Source organism: Diadema antillarum, unplaced genomic scaffold (assembly GCF_040938485.1).
Source record: "Diadema antillarum isolate AM-2024a unplaced genomic scaffold, OU_Dant_1.0 seq00000643_RagTag, whole genome shotgun sequence".
Classification (NCBI taxonomy): Eukaryota; Metazoa; Echinodermata; class Echinoidea; order Diadematoida; family Diadematidae; genus Diadema; species Diadema antillarum.
The window spans coordinates 1,203,271-1,223,045 of NW_027271557.1; the positions used below are offsets into that span (position 1 = coordinate 1,203,271).

General features: G+C 40.0%; 1 protein-coding gene across 1 annotated transcript; it reads right to left on the reverse strand.

Annotated features, from left to right (window-relative positions):
• Positions 1-1,306: 1,306 nt before the first annotated feature.
• Positions 1,307-10,326, reverse strand: LOC139736388 (uncharacterized). Its single transcript, XM_071647143.1, has 8 exons — positions 10,227-10,326; positions 8,861-9,181; positions 6,014-6,367; positions 5,001-5,096; positions 4,437-4,490; positions 2,952-3,122; positions 1,782-1,895; positions 1,307-1,401 (listed from the first exon to the last, which is right to left on the reverse strand). Exons 1-8 carry the CDS (start codon positions 10,324-10,326, stop codon positions 1,307-1,309), a joined length of 1,305 nt encoding a protein of 434 aa, XP_071503244.1.
• Positions 10,327-19,775: the final 9,449 nt, after the last annotated feature.

A 19,775-nucleotide genomic window follows, 5' to 3' on the forward strand; every position in this document is an offset into this window, starting at 1 on the left:
ATTACGTCCTTGGTGGATGAAACGAGCATCGAGAAACTAGGAGGTGCGTCTCAGGTTAACATGTTGGCGCGTGAATCGTATGTTGTATTCACTAGACTACATTTGGAGGATAAAGAAAATACACCGAAGTATATCACTGGAATAGAAACTGGTAATAAAAGTACAACGGTAAAAAACATACTATCTGTTTCTAAATTACTTGACGCCATACCATCCCTTTTCGTCACGTCACTTTACAACGTACCCTCTTTTTATCCTCTTGTTGCAGAAAGTAATTATCAAAACATGTTAAGGAGTATACACTACGTGATGATGGAGAGTGCATAAACAAAAGCTTCCAACAACACCATGAAATTCACGATTTGCGATGTGTATCATTCGAGACACCTATGCGTCGTGTCGGTTTCCCCTGCTGAAAATCGACAGTTAGTCGAAAGGTCAAATTCGGCCAATGAGCGATACAGCATCGATCCGTGGCTTCTCCGAAAGCAACTTCCTGTGTCAAGGCAAATCGAGAGCACCACCTCTTTCGATCGGGAGCCACGCCTTCCGTTCGAAAGCCACGCCCCTTATTTTCAAAAGCCGGTTTCAGCCTCGTCCTTTTCTGCTCCTTCATTCCATCTGTCCGACTGAGGATCTTGTGGGTCCCTGCAAAAAAAAAAAGAATATATATATATATATATATATATATATATATATATATATAATTTAATTAATTAGTAACAATACTAATAATACTAATAATAATAATAATGATAATAATAACAATAACATAATAATATATGAATAGAAAAATATTAAAAAACGCAACAACATAAAACAAGATATCAAGAGATGCTCCTTTATCTGTAAGTTTTTCATGCCAAAATAACAAATTAAATGAACTCAAAAGCAGTGATAATTTCTCATTACTGATCTAACAGTCACAACGTAACCACATAATGACAAACTCGCAAAATTACCAACAAAGCACAATGAGCGAAAAACGGTAACGCTACGAAAGGTGTCTTTCCACCTTGTACTGTACTTTTTCTTTGTCTTTTGTTTCTTCATTTGCCTACAATATGGTGGACAGTGGTTATCTAATTAATACTATGGGGAAAACGGCTTGAAGGCAAAAAGCGAGAATGGACGACTCATAGTTTTCATACAATATATATCACATGTCACACGACAGTGGTCACTACAAAATTATCATGTATCTGTTAAAATGCAGGTAGAGGTGTGTGTGCCTGTGTAAAAACTGCTTCTCAGCGCACTTTTGTGTCTGTACTTGTGTGTATATACTATGCGTCTGTGCTTTCTGTCACCTGACTTGCACCGTGACATCGTCAGCTGGTCTGGTCTTGGGTCGCGCGCCCGGTGGCTTCTGGTTAGTCTGTGCGGGGTTGGACGCTGCTTCTACAAGGACCAATAACAAATTAGTGAAACAACAGAGGTATATCATCATAACCGTCTCAAGATATGAGCTGACATAAATTTCTTTGTAGGCCTAACACATGCATTTTCCTTGTCAACATGAGATGAAACTCGTAATCAACAATGAGATATCTTCGATCAAGGATTTTGAAAAACGATGTGTGACTAGTAATGTTTGTACGATGCAGGAGAAGAAGAAGAAGAAGAAAAAGAAGAAGAAGAAGAAAAAGAAGAAGAAGAAGAAGAAGAAGAAGAAGGGGAGGAGGAGGAGGAGGATGAGGAGGAGGAGATGAAGAAGAAGGGGATGAAGAAGACAAAGAAGATCAGATTGTCCTGAATGAGAAAATGACTTTGCTTCTTACCGAGCATAGAGGCGTCCTCCTGTGTTCTGTCAGACGGTACCGTCGTCTTGTCCGCGTTGGCCGCCGCTGCATTTTCTTGCTTCTTGCGGTTCTTTTGTATCCGCGCTTTCAACGCTGAGGGCGACAACACAAAATTAAAGGAAGAAGTGAGATTTATGTTCCATTGATGTACTTAGTACTCCAGTGTAGGCATCTACATGTTACTATGCACTTCATGCGATTACAGAAAGTACCACACCGTGCTAAGGGAGGGGGGAGGGGGGAGGGGGAAGAGGGGGAGGGGAAGAGGGGGAGGGAAAGAGGGGGAGGGGTTCATGGCAGTCCAGCGATCCCCTGTAAAGGGGCATGAGAAGGGGGAAGGGATATTATGGTGAAACTGTGCTCCTATGCGAAAATGATTAGCACTGCTGATTAATGGAGACATAATCGACCTATTAAGAATCTCAAACTTTCTAGTCTTGAGTTCTGCAAGTCAGTTCAATCTGTTTAACCTTTTTCATTAAAGTCAACAATAAAATGGGAGTGGCTTTTTCCACTTCTTTCAAAGAAAACATGTTCAATGGGCTGTACAGTACTGGTTGAGGAGGGTATTCATGTTTTGAACATTCCTATACGTGAGATAATGAGAAACCTCTTATGAATGAAAGAGCATGCAATTTCAAGAAGGATTCAACGTTTATTTGATGAAAATTGGTTTTCGAATGGCTGAGATATCCAGAAAAGTGATAATAATAAAAGGCGATAGGCCATGCCTTTTATTAGGATCTCTTTGTTTCACGTTGTTTTTGGATATCTCAGCCATTTCAAAACCGATTTCCATCGAATAAACTTTTGATACCCCTTAGAATTACATGCTCTTTGACATCTCATAGAGTGGTTTCTGAATATCTCGCAAAACATTAAAAGCTAAATCCTCACTTCAACCAGAACTGTACACACCCTTTAATGACAAGGCACACCGGTCCCTTTGTAATTACTCCAAACAGCCTAAGAAAAAAGATTTAAAGATACCCATAAAAGTGGCTTTACATCAACTAGACCGCTACTTTATTTACTTATTATTCTTATCTTTTCCTCAACTATGGGAAAAGGAAGAAAACTTGAGGGGAGTATCGACCCTTGTGTTTTGAAGAAAATGTCAAACGGGTTTGAAGGAAATTTGCATTTTACCCGCTGAGGGCGCTCTTGGTTTTCTGTCCGGTTCGTCCCTGTTGCGTGATGATTTCTTGCCGCCGCGAGTCTCGGCGTACGGTGACGAAGCGTTGGGCGTCAGACACGGGCAACATGCCGCACAGCAGATGTGACAAAAATTAGACATCCGCGACCGTGACGGCGTGTCGTCTGTAACAAAAAGAATATTTTATTGCAAACTGGTCCAAGCGCCATTTTCATACATTTCAAAGTAAGTCCATCATCAGATAGAGCATAATCTAAAGGCATAATTTACCATTTGCAGATGAAAAAAAAAAAAAAAGACAGCATTAGTGCTTTAAAATAGTTCTTAAATTTGAGTTAGTTATAGAAACAACCACTGTAAAAATTTGAATCGGTAAAATTGATGTTAAGTATTGTTACAAACTGCGAACAATAGTTATAATAAAAATATTTCCAGACTTAACCGTCAACAGTTATGGTTTATGGAGAAAAATACAGATATTTCCTTATATTCTAGGCTTTATCACGACAATTTTATATGATAGGATGTTTTGTGGTACAACAGGCCTACACATATGCATTTAATGTTTAATGTTTAAAATCACTGTTCCAAAAGGTAAACAGGACATTTAACCTTTCCAGTAATACCTCACTTGCAACAAGGAATATTCTAGCAGTTATGATTGAAAAATAGCGTATTTTCTTATTTTCTGTTCTTATTAGCGGCTTTAATAACAAATACATTGTATCTCAACTTAACAGGAATGGATTTAGCTCGTTTTGCTCTTCCTATATAAGAGTATACATGTATTCATCTATCTATCTCTCTCTAATATGTATCATATAACACAGTACATGACCCTGACTATACACCAAACTTGATCACACGCATCACTTGCGCATAATTAGCCCAATTAGTGCAGTTTGATTTCACAGATACCGAAGGTCAATGTGACTTAGAATATTTAGAAGGATTAATTACGCATCCAGTGTATATTGGTTAGAATAGTGCATGAAAGAGAGTGTATCATTTGTTATAGCAAATAATGTGTATTTATAAGATTGGTTTGTCTAGGCTAAGTATTTAGCTCATTCCTAATTTGTTAAGCATGGGACTCTCCATGCAAGAAAGTATAGTACACAACCGTGAACTATAACGATATAAATGAATGTCACATGGTACAAATTCACACAATCACAAATATTGTTGTACATGTATATGCATTTCCCGATTGTTCATAACAACATTTCCTTATCAAAATGAATTCCATGGAACTTATACTTTAATACGGAGTTACATGTCTGACGGCAAAATAATAGACTTTCCTATTTTGCAGAAGATTCATGATTTTACATCCATAAAAGTGTCGAATCTAATCCACAAAAATTATCTGAGATCTTATTCTCTACCCTACATCTTGTATTCTTGTCTAGCAATCTGCATATGTATCTCGACAAGTACTTCTGTATTTCTTCAACGTTTGTAAAATCTGTTCTTACCGTCTGCGCTGACCGTTTTCGAATAGTTGGATCGTACCATGGTGTCTTTCAGCACTGAAACAAAAAAGAAACACGTAGTATTAATCATGTTACGTCACAATCTGTATGCCGCAGTATCGGAACAAGCCTGAAATGAAAGATATAAAATGAACCAAAATGAGACACATGTATTTCAATGGTCATAGCAATGATCGACAGGACAGTTAACATCTCTAGCCGAGTGCATTAAAAAGAATGCGTCTGTAAGGCTTACTGAAAATATCCTCGCGATAACACCACGTAAAGAACAAAAATCTAAGCCACAAAATATGGCTGAGTTTACATAGGCCGAGGTGATTCCAATCTACTTCCAAATTTGAGTGATAACAATGAGGACTGTGTAAGAGGCCCAACACGCAACCGCGCATTTTATTTTGCGAAACGTGGCAAAATCGACATACCAACAATAACAATGGGATGCTTATGGCAAAACTGCGTTTAATACGCGCACAGCACAAATTATTCTGCATTCTGTTTCATACTGTCGTGAAATTTTGTCAACTGGGTCGACAGTCATCTACTTACATGAACGAATCCACACGACCAGACCGACGACGACGACGACGAAGATGAGGACGGCGATTACGATTATGACTACCATTGTTGTGTTTGTTCCTCCACCTGTAGATGAGAGGACGGTTCAAGAAATCAAAGCTGCATTTTCTGATTTCAGCGATGAACATCGAGAAACAAAACTCAAATGAAGTCTAAACATTAATAGGTAAATTATTTAGATAACCAGAACAGTGAAATGGAAGAATGTTTCCTCACAAACGGTTCCCTGGTAGCAATGATGGCTGCTCGCACCTCGTGGAAAATTCAACATAGCGCCATCCCCGTCAAAATCTATACATTGATTGTGGTTTCCGAGCCCTTGTTGTACACGTAATAATTTCATTACAATCCTCCCGCTGTGCGTTGACCACCGCTACAGAGTTGTACGACCTACTTTGTACCAGTTAACAGGTCACAGTGGCGGATCCAGGCGGGGGCGCATCGGGCGCCACCCCCCCCCCCTTATTTTTTGTTAAAATAAAAGAAGTAAACAAAAAGGGAGTTAGTGCGTAGCACCCTCCCACCCCAGCCCCGCCCCCCTTTTTTTTTAATGGAATTCCTGGAAACGCCCCTGCAGGAATCATTATGCAACGCATAAGTACTTTGACTTGGATTGATTCATTAAACCCTGATCATCCCAAACATACACAAATACTATTTAAATTATTATGTACCCCATACACGCATTTTATGATAATATTTCTACTATTTTCTCCTTATTACTTGGGTGTGACTACAAAAAAAGAAGAAATGATTGGCAGATGATGCATTGACAGAATCTTGTTGTGGAAGGCTTTTCGTGTGTGTGTTTATCAATAATCTGAAGAAAAATAGTTTATAAATATTATAGACCATACTATGACACATACATTCTTTTGGCCACATGTGATGTTTGAGAGTATCAGGAATCAACACAAGTCAAGATACATTTTCCATTATAATAATAAGAGTTCCTTTAACATCACTGTGGTGTAAAGACTCACCCTGCGAACCCTCCCCAGGGCATACCAGCATTGCCGTGACTCCGCTCCCATCTGGAACGGCCTCCCCTACGGCCGCGCATTCCACGGTCACTCTGGAAGTGCCCATGGGGAATTCGTGGTCACCGTACACGTTCATTGTCCCGTCGCTGTTGTCCGAAAACTTCAGCTCGGATCCGGCGACCCTCTCGCCGCCTATGCGCCATTCCAGCCGAATCGACGGCCTGAAGTTAATCGCTCGGCAAGAGAGTTCGACGGGAGCGTTTGGTGCTACGGTGAGCTGGCAGGAAGAGTTGGTGGATGGGAGAGGGTTTGGCGTGGAGATCGTGAGTGTAGGATACGGCTCTTCGGGAGACACTACAAAAGAAAGACAACGACACAATTAATTATGAGGAAGAATTGATGAATCGCTGAATAATAATCATTGCATATATTATACAACGTCCAAGTAGATCCTTGTAATTTGATTGGAGGATTGTTGGTGACGTGATATTCAATAAGTACTCCATTCAACGCGCCGTGCAATTTTGGTTCTATTTTTGCGTGCAACTTGGTTCGATTTTTTCGTTCTATTCCACGGCTCGAGAAATTGTACGGTACTGCGTGTACTGTGTGTTGCATATTGAGGATCGCATGCAGCTAGCGCAGTGTACGTGTGCGGTACATGCATGCGCGTACGTATTCCTACGTAGTGCTAGTGTACGTGTATGAGCGCTAGTATAGCTGTGATTACTGTATCTACACTGATTGCACAAGCCAGAAAGAGAATCGCAGTGGATCCACATGTAAGTATGGCTATATTTTTCATACATATATATACTTCTAGGCCTACTTAGACCAAAAAGATCTACTTGGACGTTGTATAAATCGAATAGTGTATGGTCTTTACTCGTGCAATGGAACGAGATTTCGCACTCGGTGAAAGATGAGGCGCACTATTCAACTCGGCTTCGCCTCGTTGAATAGAGCGCCTCTATCTTTCACCTCGTGCGAAATCTCGTACCATTGCACTCGTGACCATTCACTATTTGTATACTAATGTTTAATGATGTTAGATATTAGACATTATTATCCTTAGAGGATTTTTAGAGCCCAAATACAAGTGTTATTTTGTCGACGCACCTCATAACCTCCAACCCACTTAAAAAGTTTGTTGAACTCGACCAATATTTTTTGCCGAGGCGACCAATATTTAAAATATTGGAGGGCAAGAGGGGGATTCCCCAAAGTTTTTATAAACTGCACCGTGATTGGTTGAGATATATACGAGATGACCTGAAATAAGAAGTAAAAACGTCTGTGATTGGTCAATCACGAATTAACTAGAATATCGTTTCTTCTAAAATTCTGTGTTTATACAAACAAATTTCATATATCAATAAGTTGAAATTGTTTTTCACACAATTTTTCAAAATATCACTTTCATAACAGGAAGTTAAATTTAGGTTTGATGAAAACAAGTTGCATTTTTTTGTGCATGCAGGCGCAAGGCGACGATTGATCTGCAGCTCTGCATGCTCAGCGCTAAACTAGATAGCCCGCGCGCGATATAATGTAGCCGGCCGCCGCCGCTGCGCTTGCATTTGCATGCGCGATATGCATATTACAGTTACTGTACATGTACGTACGTGTGTACAAGTACGTTATATACAGCACAGTAGGACTAGTTGTGGTAGTAGTAGCCTAATTCGATCTTTCACGATCTACGGTAGATGTGACGTGAATTGTTTCTCAGATCTCGGATACAAATACATCTAATTCTGGTCTAAATTAGCTAGATCTCGGTCTAGCAGTAACATGACGGCTACCTTGGATACATAGATCACTGTTTTATCAGAGACTGAAGTGGATTAACTTGCACTGAAGAGTGTACATTTTCCATACCCCATGTCGGGATCACTACACAGTAGGAACAGCACTCGGAGTCGGAGACAGAAAGGGTAGGCCAAAGTGAAAACATTCTTTGCTAAAATCCTCTGTAGGATAATAATGATGATATTGAATGTCCTATTTTCGATTAATACAAGGAAATATTGGACTCGCTAAGCAAAATATTGGACTCGTCTTCGACTCGTCCAATATTTGTGCATAGCTCGTCCAATATTTCCTTGTATTAATCTCAAGGCCATCCAATATTATATAAATATTAATGGTTAAGCAAACGGAACATATTTATCGATATGATGGCATAATCCCCTAAAGGGATGGTGTAGTATTGGTTGAGATGTGGATTTAGCTCTGAACTTTTTGAGAGATACTTGGATTGGAAACCATTTTAGGAATAATTGTTAAAAAGAATACAATTTATTATAAGAGGAATTCAAAGTTTATTTGATGGAAATCGGTTTTGCAATGGCTGAGATATCCCCCCCCCCCCAAAAAAAAAAAAACAAAACAAAACAAAACAAAATCAAATCCGTCTTAATGAAAGGTGGGTTTCACTTTTTATTATGATCACTTTGTTTTGGATGCAATATCTCAGTCATTTCAAAACCAATTTTCATCGAATAAACTTTGAATTCCTCTAAGAGTAATGTGTTTTTTTTTATGTTTCATAAGAGGTTTCTCATTATCTCAACAAAATTAATAATCATCAAAAAGAGTTGGAAACCTGAAGCCCCATTTCAACCGAAACTGTACCATCCGTTTACTTTGATTATATTTTTTATAGAAATAGTGAGAAATACATGTATCGAGTTCTCACAAAAGGGAGCACTGTTCGCATTATTAGATTGCTATACGTTTTACAGGAGTTTACTCGAACGCGGCGAACAGTTTCTTTTTACTGCAGTCCCGACCCTGTCAGACACTGGCGAATGCTCTAATAAAACGTTATTCAAAGTTGATCACCTGCGACTATGATGTCGACGTCGATGACGAGTTCGTCCAAGGATATTAGATCTACTTGACAGAAGTAGCTCCCTTCGTCGGACACAGCGACGTTATCGATCACAAGCGAGTGGTCGGGCTGCATCGTGATGCGATCGTTGTCGCTGCCGGTGACGACGCCGCCTTCGAATGACGCGACCGTGGTCGCCGTCGCCAGGTCGGGGCCTTTCTTCCAGGCGATGGAGGTGACGGCGCCCTCGAAGCTGCACGGGGCTTCGACCGAGTCGCCCCGAAAGACCGTGATGGTTGGAATATCTGTCGTAGCGCGGGCCAAGAGTACGCCTGAAGATAGCATCCAAATATATACGAGAGATTAATAGAAAGCAAAGCATTTGTATCCAGAAATATGTAGGGCAGTAGGCTACATTTCTCCGTGCAAAAAAAAAAAAAAAAGCTATTAACAAAACAAAAGCATTCACACATAAATGAACGTGATTGTTGTAAACAAACATGGGCAGTCTTTACACTATGCAATGATCCAACAAAGATAATCTAAGCTATTGACGTTTGTGTACAATATTGTACATGTATATAATAAATATGTGCAATCACGATGTAGACCTACACATTTATATTGTCACACACCTGATTCCATTTATTTCAAGTGTGGATGTATTTAACGATATATGAGATCATTTCAAGGAAATCTAGGATTCAGCTTCAGTACAGATTAAGTCTGGGATCGGTCGACAAATGTCATATATGACATAAAATGTCATATATATTGAACTATCAATAAGCCATATATGGCTTATTGATAGTTCGTCTTTTAGAACGAGTGTTTCACATGTGACATTTACCTGACCATAATAAAAAGAGGCGCTCGAAGCCAATGAACAATTTTCAGGTAACGTGTTCCATATGACAAGGCAAGTGGATTTCATATTCATTGTTTTGTTGTTGTTTTTGCACATAGTTATAGGTAGGGCCAATTTAGTACATTCCACGGAATACCATTTGTGGATTCTAAAATTGGGATCATGCTTGCTAAAAAATAGCCACATATGATATTTTTTATATTATCATCTTGACGTTCGGTGCCTCACGACGTCGTAACAAATCAAATGAACGTTTGATTTCTCCCGTGTTATACGAATGGTATTTCGAGTCAAATCAGCAAATTCTATGATTGGATGGATTCAAAACCTGTAAGGCTGGGTTAAAGAGAGTTGTAGTCAACGGTACTGCCGAAATGGCGACGAGCTTCGCAGTCCAATGGTAATTTAGAGAAGTCACTTTGATCTGCCGTCATATTGAAATGAACCAAATGGAAGAGATATCAAGCACAGACATCAAATCTTCTTTCCTCTGAGTGCTAGTTCTATACCTCCGCCGCCCAACCCAACGTATTTGCCTTCATTTCCACCATTTCCTATTGCATTTCCGGCCACGCGACAACTCTGTCTCGCCCAATCTGCTGGGTACATGCGACTATTTAGTGACTAGGCTATCTTCAAGACCTTTCTTTTCCACAGTCTCACGGTGACCGAGATGCCATGTACCTGTTATCATAAAAAAAAAATGCGACGTAACCGGTTCATTTTAAAACATCTCTGAAATCTCTGATGATTAAAAGCGATTATAACCGCCATTTGCAGCAGTCAATAGAGCATTTGTATCATACAATGGTGTCATTAAACATTACCACATACGACTTTGATTGTAAGAATGATATATTGATTGTCAAAATCAATTATGTCCGTTTTCAATGATGGTAAATGTGATTGTGATATGCACGATACATACGATATGAACGGTGCTAATCTCTCTTACACACAAACACACACACACAAACACACACACACACACACACACACACACACACACACACACACACACACACATTTAGTGATAGTCATCATCTCTTTCATTCATTAAAAAAAAAACACGACAGAACACTAATAACTATCTCTGGAACGTCTTGCCTTCCGGCTTCCGGGAATATATCTACAAGACTCAGATAGAGACTAACGATTTCGCATTGCAATAAAAAAAAATGCTTCTTCGCATCATGCATTATACAGCAGCATAACAAAAACTCATGTCAAACATTATTTGAGAGTAAACCATGATCTAAACGTGTTGGTAATGCCATTTCATGTCTGCAATGTATATAATTAGAAAATGGAACCCATGTTATCTCGCATATCGACCCCCCCCAAAAAAAATAGGATAGCCATCATCCGCTGGTCACGTTAAGAGAGCATTTTCTTCTCTTTTTTATGACTACACCCTCATCCTGAAGAGAATGTTGATGAATTCAAAGCAGTATCACTAAAGCCGCTGTAAGCCAAACGCACTTTTCTGGTCCGGAGACTTATTGTCATCGCCAACACGAGATGGCATCTCCCAGAATACATTTTCATCTTCCCCGGTATTATCCCCCCCCCCCCCCCCCCCTCCAGAACTTAATTCCTCACTTTCATTAAAGGGATGGTACAGTGTTTGTGCACGGGAGATGAGAATTGGGCTTTTAACTTTTTGCGAGATACCAAGAAAACACTTATGAAATAGTACAGAGCATACTATTTTAAGAGGAATTCAAAGTTTATTTGATAAAAATAGGGTTTGGAAAGACTGAAACATCCAAAAACAAAGTATAAGAAAGCGATCCTAATAAAAGACGCGGGTCCCACACTTTATTAGAATCGCTCTATTTTTGGATATCTCAGCCATTTCAAAACCAATTTTCATCAAATAAACGTTGAATTCCTCATGGAATTACATGCTCTTTCATATTTCATAAGAGATTTCTCATTATCTCACCCCCCCCAAAAAATGTTAGAAACCTGAAATTAGGTCTCAACCAAAACTATACGATCCCTTTAACCCTTTCTCTCCTTTGTACATCTCCCCCTGTCCTCCTTGGTTCTCTTGTTCCCCCTTCCATGGTTGATTCAGTTCTCCTCCTCGTTTACTGGTACTCCATCACCTCACCCCCTGCCCTCATCCTCATCCTCCTCTTCCAATGATCTTCATCCTCATTCCTTTACTTCTTCCTATTCCTCACCAAGTTGTCTTACTCCTATCATGGAACTACTACCATGCTCCTATATAGTACTCTTAATTCATCTTCATCTGCATGTGTCATCTTCACTTCTTCCTCCTCTGCCTCCATCTCCTCAACTCTTCCTCAATTCTTTCCTTTCCATCCTCCTCTTCATACTCATCTTATCCTATATCACTTCTCTCTTTTTTTTTCTAATTCAACTCCTCATTTTTATCCTCCCCTCTCTCATTCAATCTCTCAATCTCTTTCTCTCTCCCATACTTTTATCTGCTCCTCTTTTTACCCATATCATCTTCTCCTGTTCAGCAGTCTTCTCCACATTCCTAATTACGTTCTATTGCTCCTCTTCATCATCATCTTCTTTTCTTTCTTTCTTAGTCTCCTCCCCTTTCTCATGTCTCCTCATGTCCTGCTCCTTATTCCACCTTTCAGTCTCTTCCATACAGCAACATTAATCCGCTAACCTTTCTATTATTTCTCCTTCTTCTTCTTCTTCTACTACTACTACTACTTCTTCTCATACGCCTTCCCCTTATCCTCCACCTTCTTTACATCCACTTCCTCATCTTGCACCTCCTCCTCTTCATCCTCCCCTCCGCCTCCCCCTCTCTCCTCGCTCCTTCTTATCACCTTCATCTTCCTTTTTCCTTTCTCTATACCGCCTTCATCTCATTCTCCTTGAGCGACTTTTCATCTTCCTGATATAGCAAAATGTTCTTCCCCTATCCCTCCACCTCCGCCGCCACGTCTTCCTCCTCCTCCTCCTCTTTTTGATCTTTCCTCTCTTCTATTACCTCCTTCTCCTCCTCCATCTTTTGATCTTTCCTCTCTTCCATTACCTCCTCCTCCTCCACCACCTTCTTCTCCTCCTCCATCTGTTTGATCTTTCCCCTCTTCCATTACCTCCTCCTCCTCCTTCTCCTTCTCATCCTCATCCTCCTCCATCTGTTTGATCTTTCCTCTCTCCATTTCTTCCTCCTCCTCCTCCACCTTCTTCTTCTCCTCCTCCTCCTCTTTCTCCTCCATCTGTTTGATCTTTCCTCTCTCCCATTACTTCCTCCTCCTCCTCCACCTTCTTCTTCTCCTCCTCCTCCATCTGTTTGATCTTTCCCCTCTTCCATTACCTCCTCCTCCCCCTCCTCCTCCCCGCCAATCTCAGACGGCATTGCCGTGATTGGTGTAAGTAAATTCCGCTCCTAACGAGATTTCGGCGAGGCTCAGGACAGCTTGGGACCCTTGTCGGAGTGAATAAAAAACCACTTCTTCCGAGATGTACCCGATGTGACCTTCTAAGTTTTCAAGCTCGCCTCTTCATTTCACTCGACATTCATGCATAAAAAGAAAGAAAGATGGGAGGCAAAAAAAAAAATAATAATAATTGGGCGACGCATCGAACCACACGCGCTCGATATTCGAGATATGATAAAGGAAAGGAGAATTCTCTTGGCGGGAAAGATTCTTTATTCGCGTGGATTTTAAATGAGGGTACATTACGCTCGCGGGCAGCAGAATATTATTAGCGTTGTCATCAGTGCAAATGGATTCGAAGGGGAAAAGAACTGGACCAATCTATCACAGCAGATCATAACAAGGGCACGTCTGGAAAGCTAGCGATTAGCTCTTGCCGACGTAATCACGCGGGAGCAAAAAAGAATTTGTAATATATCCATCCACTGGAGTGAGAGAGAGAGCGAAAAATACAGAAAAAGAAAATGATTTCATTGTCGAGAAAGATGAGAGCATTACTGCCAGGTTTTATAATCACTAGTGCATGGATGGATACTGCCCTTGAAAGTCGGCTTTTTTATGATTGTCACAACGGAGGAGCAAAATGGTGGACACCCCATAGATAGCATGATATAATTTGCCTTCTTGGTCTGCACACTATTTTCGTTCTCATTGCTAAAATCTATTTATCAACATGATCACTATCCTTAGTGTAAAACTTATCATTACTGTAACAATTTTACATCATGACTGCTTATATTCAATCGTGTTTGTGATAACCAATATTAATATTATTGTCATAATTATCATTATTGTCATTAGCATTATTATTATTATCATTATTATTATTATTATCATTATTATTATTATTATTATTATTATTATTATTATTATTATCAACGTCATCATCATTGTCATTAATTATCATTACCATTATTACTACTACTATTATTTATCATGATGACTATTACTATCACCAACATCATTTTCATCGTCATCATTATTTATCATAATCACTGGTTTGTAATCGTTATCATCGTCAAAAATTTTGATTATCATTATCACTATTTTTAGCGCAAACAGGTATCGTAATGATTCTTCAATCATTTTTGGTTTTCCTACCATTGACACTAATTGGGTTGCAATCCGATACATTTAAACTCGACATCACGCTGTTAGCTCCATCGTTTACTGTTATCGCATCTTTATCAAAGCCCCATTTCCCCAATGCACAGGCTGAATTGAGAGCTCGATGAATGTGATGCGGATTGAGATGTACCCTACATAATTATCAAGTCGCATGTTGTCCCTTTCCAACAGACATATTCGGTTCTAAAACACTGTACAGTGTGTCGGCTATTAACATGAGAGCTTCAAAAATAGTACGAAGAAAAGATGATTCATATGGGTTATGCAATGAGTCTGGCTCATTCCTATGCCAGTGCATAAATCAGCCATTGTCAGACATTCTGAAGCACCCCCCCCCCCCCCCACCCACACACACACATTATATAATTGAAATAGACATTCACGTAAAAGAAGCAGTCAAACCAAACAGGTCTATTCTACACACGCTTTTATACACAGCATGTCTATCCATTATTATACAACCTAACAAGTCCCTCGCGCAAAATGAATTATGCAATATGGAATACTATCCGCATGGTTGCATTCATTTCACATCGTATATCCCCTCCGTTTCTCTCAGTGTTTTGTTTTTGGTTTTGTTTCGTTTTTCATCTATCTTTTTCAAACAGGAGAGAGAGACTCGCTACATTTTTACGATGCATTTATGCCCCGAGGTCCGTCTACAGACTGTGTTTATGTGATGGGATATTTGTTTGGTCGAGTTAGTCATCAAGCATATGGACGCCACTCCACGATGTTTACTTTGAGTTAAATATGAACCCGACCGCGACAGGTTATATACTCCATATATTGCAACAGAACTGCGGAGAGATACAGACTGGCACAAGAACATGTACGTTCAAACAGAACATACCAGGGAATCGGGTAGAGAAATATGAAGATATGACACTAGATAATGGTCGCTTTGACCCCTTGTAGTGTAGGTTCAACCCCCCCCCCCCCCCTCCCAACAACAACCACCACTGGTTCCCCCACCACTACCACACTCTGATAACACTCAGGAAAATTAGGGGCAACTTTGCACCTTTTAGACCAGTATATCACCTTTAAAAGTGCAACTTTGCACCTTTGTGGTCCGAAAGGTGCAAAGTTGCACCCGTAAAGGTGCTCCCAGTGTGGGAAAAAAGGTGCAATGTTGAACCTATTTTTCTTAGTGTGGCCAGCATCCATCCCCTTTTACCCGATGACATTTGGAAGAAGCGTAAAGACAGAAATAGAGGGGGTAAACGGAGAGAGAGTGAGAGAGAGAGAGAAAGAGATGGAGAAAAGGAGAGAAAGCAGGTGATAAGAGTGGACGAGGGATTTGGGGACGAGAAAGATTAAGTAAGTTCATCTCAAAAATCCACTCACTCAGAGATGAGGTAGGCCTAACTGGTAGTTCTGTCATCACAGCCAAAATTCATATTACAAAATGTAGGCAATCAGCATTCCTGTTGAGCTACTACATTTTTGTTCAATTAAATGTGCTTCTGTTTTGTACAATTTTCATATTTGCAAAATTGCTAAATAAAATAACTTGAAGTTGAACTTGAACGTGACATGACACGAAACACACAAGGTGTTCCCGTGAGCAACAGGTTATTAATCAAACGTGCACATACTGAGTTTGACAGCCTGGAATAGACAATGTGTGTGTAGGCCCTACAGCTATACACATTGTATCTACATCATTATTCACGTTGATAAGCGGCTGCATATTGTATAGGGAGTGCGCACTATGCGAAACGTGAAATTGCTTTGCCATTACAACAGTTTTAGTACATTTTCGCGAACTTTTTAGCATGAATACCGCTGTTGTTACGTGCGGGTGCTGTTGGAAATCGATCTACGAATGGCAGATAGACGCAATAAATGCTAAAGTAATGCGATGTTTCCTTGTAATGTATCTTCTACTTGCTAAGGGGTTGAGTGTAGTTTTGTGGTTGATCGTTCTGGGCCTCAAAAACGTGGAAGTTCATAGCACTCTAGCAGGTGTGATATACGCCTCGGAGCACGATGATGCTTAAATAGTAAAAACAGGCAGCGTTATCCACTCGTGTCTGGAAGCTGAACTCCGCGTCACCGCTAGAACGGCGTGGAGCGTGGCGGCGGTGCGAGTCCTGCTTTAAACTTGCAAATCGACAACCCTAATCAAATCTCCATTAGATTCCATCTAACGACACAAACATGTCGTTCCATCAAATTATCCAAGAATTGTGATGACAAATCAATATCAGTATATTATGTTTCGAACTTAAAGAATAACGGAAACGGAAAACGAAAAAGAAAAAAAAAATAAGTGTTTCTAATCACATACATAGACCAGTGGGAGATTAGTTGTGGGGATCATGACGTCATCACGATAATTTTCATATTGTGTGCGACATCACTGGTAAATAAGTGGTAATTCATAGATATCGCAACTCTGACACTTCGCAGTTCATTTATGTTTGCCTACTCTTCATTTCATTTCACTGTTCCGTTTTAACTTAGTGTTTTGATAACGTCACCTTTAAAAGCGAGAAGTCGAGTTTCCCTTTAACTTCGTCTGAGGAGTATACGCACGATCACTTTTCCATTCCCCCTCGAGGATTCAAAGTTGCATGAAACCTGACGCAGGGATCTGCGGTTTTGGGGGGAATATTTATCTAAAATACGTCGCCCTCTGTATCGCCAAATGTCACCGATGACGCGCCCGACGTCGATGCGGAATATTTTTGATCCGCTTCGGACGGCATTGCCTCTACCGACCTGATCGAAAGATCAATCGCTTTGTTTTTCTACCCTCTCCCAAAATACCGCCTCAGTCCCAATCGACGTATGAAAACACTGCAGTCAGGAACTGAACGTATGTTTTATGATAATTATTAGTGTCCGGATACTCGGCACTTCTCGTCTCCTTAGTTTACGCGGTTTGAATCCACAGACCTGTCAGCGATATCTTAACCACGAATACATAATCATAACTGCATTATCATACAGGTCAGAATTCATTAGAGCTCCATATTTATATCGTGGTGTATTCTTCGATATAAGTCTGTTGTGCTTGTTGTTTTTGTATTTAGGGAAGATTAAGGTTGAGCATCTCTCCTTTTGTTTTTCTTCTACCAGCAATAGAATTCCTCTCTTCCTTTTTTTTTTCTTCTAACTCTCTATTTTTTTTAACCGTTTTGTGCTTACATTGCATAGTTTTGGTTTGTTTGTTTTAAAAGATATTTCATTCTTCATCAATGGGAAACATAATCTACAAACAAATTTATACAAAATTCTCTGGACTAATTTCATATTCATTTTCGTCAATGGATACAAAATTTATACGGAAACTTAACATCAATTTGATACCTTTTGATACCCTCTGATACATTTTTTTTCCACAATCCATATACACAATCCATATACACATCTCTTCTTTTCTATTTTACACTACTGATCTCTCATTCTCTTTTTAATTTTATTCCTTCATTACATTACACATTTTATTAACTAAATCACTAACTCAAAAATAATTTCTTTTCAACATTCATTCAATCCAACTTAAAATATCAATATCCATTGATTGAAGTTTATTGTTAAAAATAAAAAAAACACAACCCCCCCCCACCACCCTATACCCCCGTCCATTCTCCCTCTTACTACCCTACCCCATTCCCCTCCCCCTTCCAACCCCCCCCCCCCTCAGAACAAAACCTCAATAGTTACGTTGATGATCGATTAATCATGAGGCCTCACTAAAACAAACAAAAATTTTTAGAAAACAGGTACGCGTCTGTGTGTCTGTGAGTGTGTGTATGTGTGCGTGCATATATGGTCTAGAATGCCAGGTGTTAAATATCAAGTTTTGATTTTTATTTCTGTGAAAATAAGTATTGCACAGAAAGGGTATAAACACTTTTGTTAGTCGTGTAAAAATGCGTGATTGTTGTTACTTTGTACAGCGCTATCGGCTCATAATATTACATTTGTATTTGAATGCTAATGAATAAAGATTATTGAAATAAAAAATGTGTATAGGTGCTTAATTTCAGCTATAAGATATAGGGCCTAATTTATTTTATTTGTTGATATTTTCGCTGTACTTCTTCCATCCATTTCTTGCATTGACAAATTGAATGTGTGTCTAAAGTACAAGCTTTGTTGATTTAAATTGCCAAGAGCATAAATGCTATAAAGGAACCAGCATTGTTCTGTTGTCAAGTTGATACCACATTGACCCGCTGATTTGGTATCATTTCGATGGAAGTGAGTATCAGTGTGTGTGTGTGTGTGTGTGTGTGTGTGTGTGTGATTGTACAGTTTATACATTAGTGTCTGTCCGTCGCGTGTCTCCCGTCTCTCCCGTCCCTTCCTAATCTACCTCCTGTGTAATAAGAGAGTTCACGGTTGTGATTTGCGCATGTGCAGAACAAAGGTCAAATGAGATTGTCTGTGTAATTGCCACTGACTTTAAAACGTAAAGAAGTCTCGAGCAACTATGAGAATCTGAATTATGTCAGTACAATGTAGGCCTATGTGTTTCAGACTAAATTAGAACGTACATGTGTAAGTCATTCATCAACAGGTACTGTTTAGCATAATCTCTCCATGCACTTTCTCAAGATGACATGCTTCAAGAAGGAATTCTTGATCACAGCACATGTCCATGTTATTTCAAAGTCTGTGGTGTAGGGGTCAACAATGAGACATGCACTAATTAACCATGAACTCCCTTATAGTACCTAGTGCAGCCGAAATTGAATACATTACTCACTTCGCGTCCCGCCCTACCGAATCAAGCATAGAATAGATTTAAGTTCAAAGGAAGATTCCTTTCATTTCGGGTATTGAACCCTTTCCAGCTGCTTGAGTAGCGCGTGAACCAGTCTGCTCCTTTTTGCGACCTCGCCCCCCCCCCCCCCCTCTTCTCACCTCAACCCATGACTACATTACATGTAGCTTGCCTCCATACTAAACCTGATGATGTATCTACACTAAACACTCCATCTCGCGACGAAGGCACTGAACTGAGCAATGACAAGTAAAGAAAGGGGACTGGAAGGTATGGTATCCAGCCAGTCCCGCGTAACTATAGGATTTTTTATGGGGGTTATGAATAGTTCAAGTTTATTCTCAATTCCGTTTTATACACATCCCGAGCGATTCCAAGGAGCAAACGGGGGGGGGGGGGTGTCCCGCTTAACACCCCCCCCCCCCCCCCATAGTTACGGGCCTGAAGCAGCATCCGCATCGATGCGTTACGCCATATCATACGGCTAATGTTCGATTCAAGGAAAGACGTATTTACCGTAGACATCCTACATTGGCCACAAACATCATAGCAAAATTTAATTCATTGCTTGGCTACTTAAACATCAATTGGGATCCGCAACTGCATGTCACAAAACTATACCGTGCTTTTCGGGCTAGTAGCAAGAGTACACTAGCTGAACGGTGACGGGCTCGTGAAATTTACTGAGCCAGGTGCACCACGAAATACTTGCACATTCTCGTCGTACATGGGGCAAGTATGTGCAC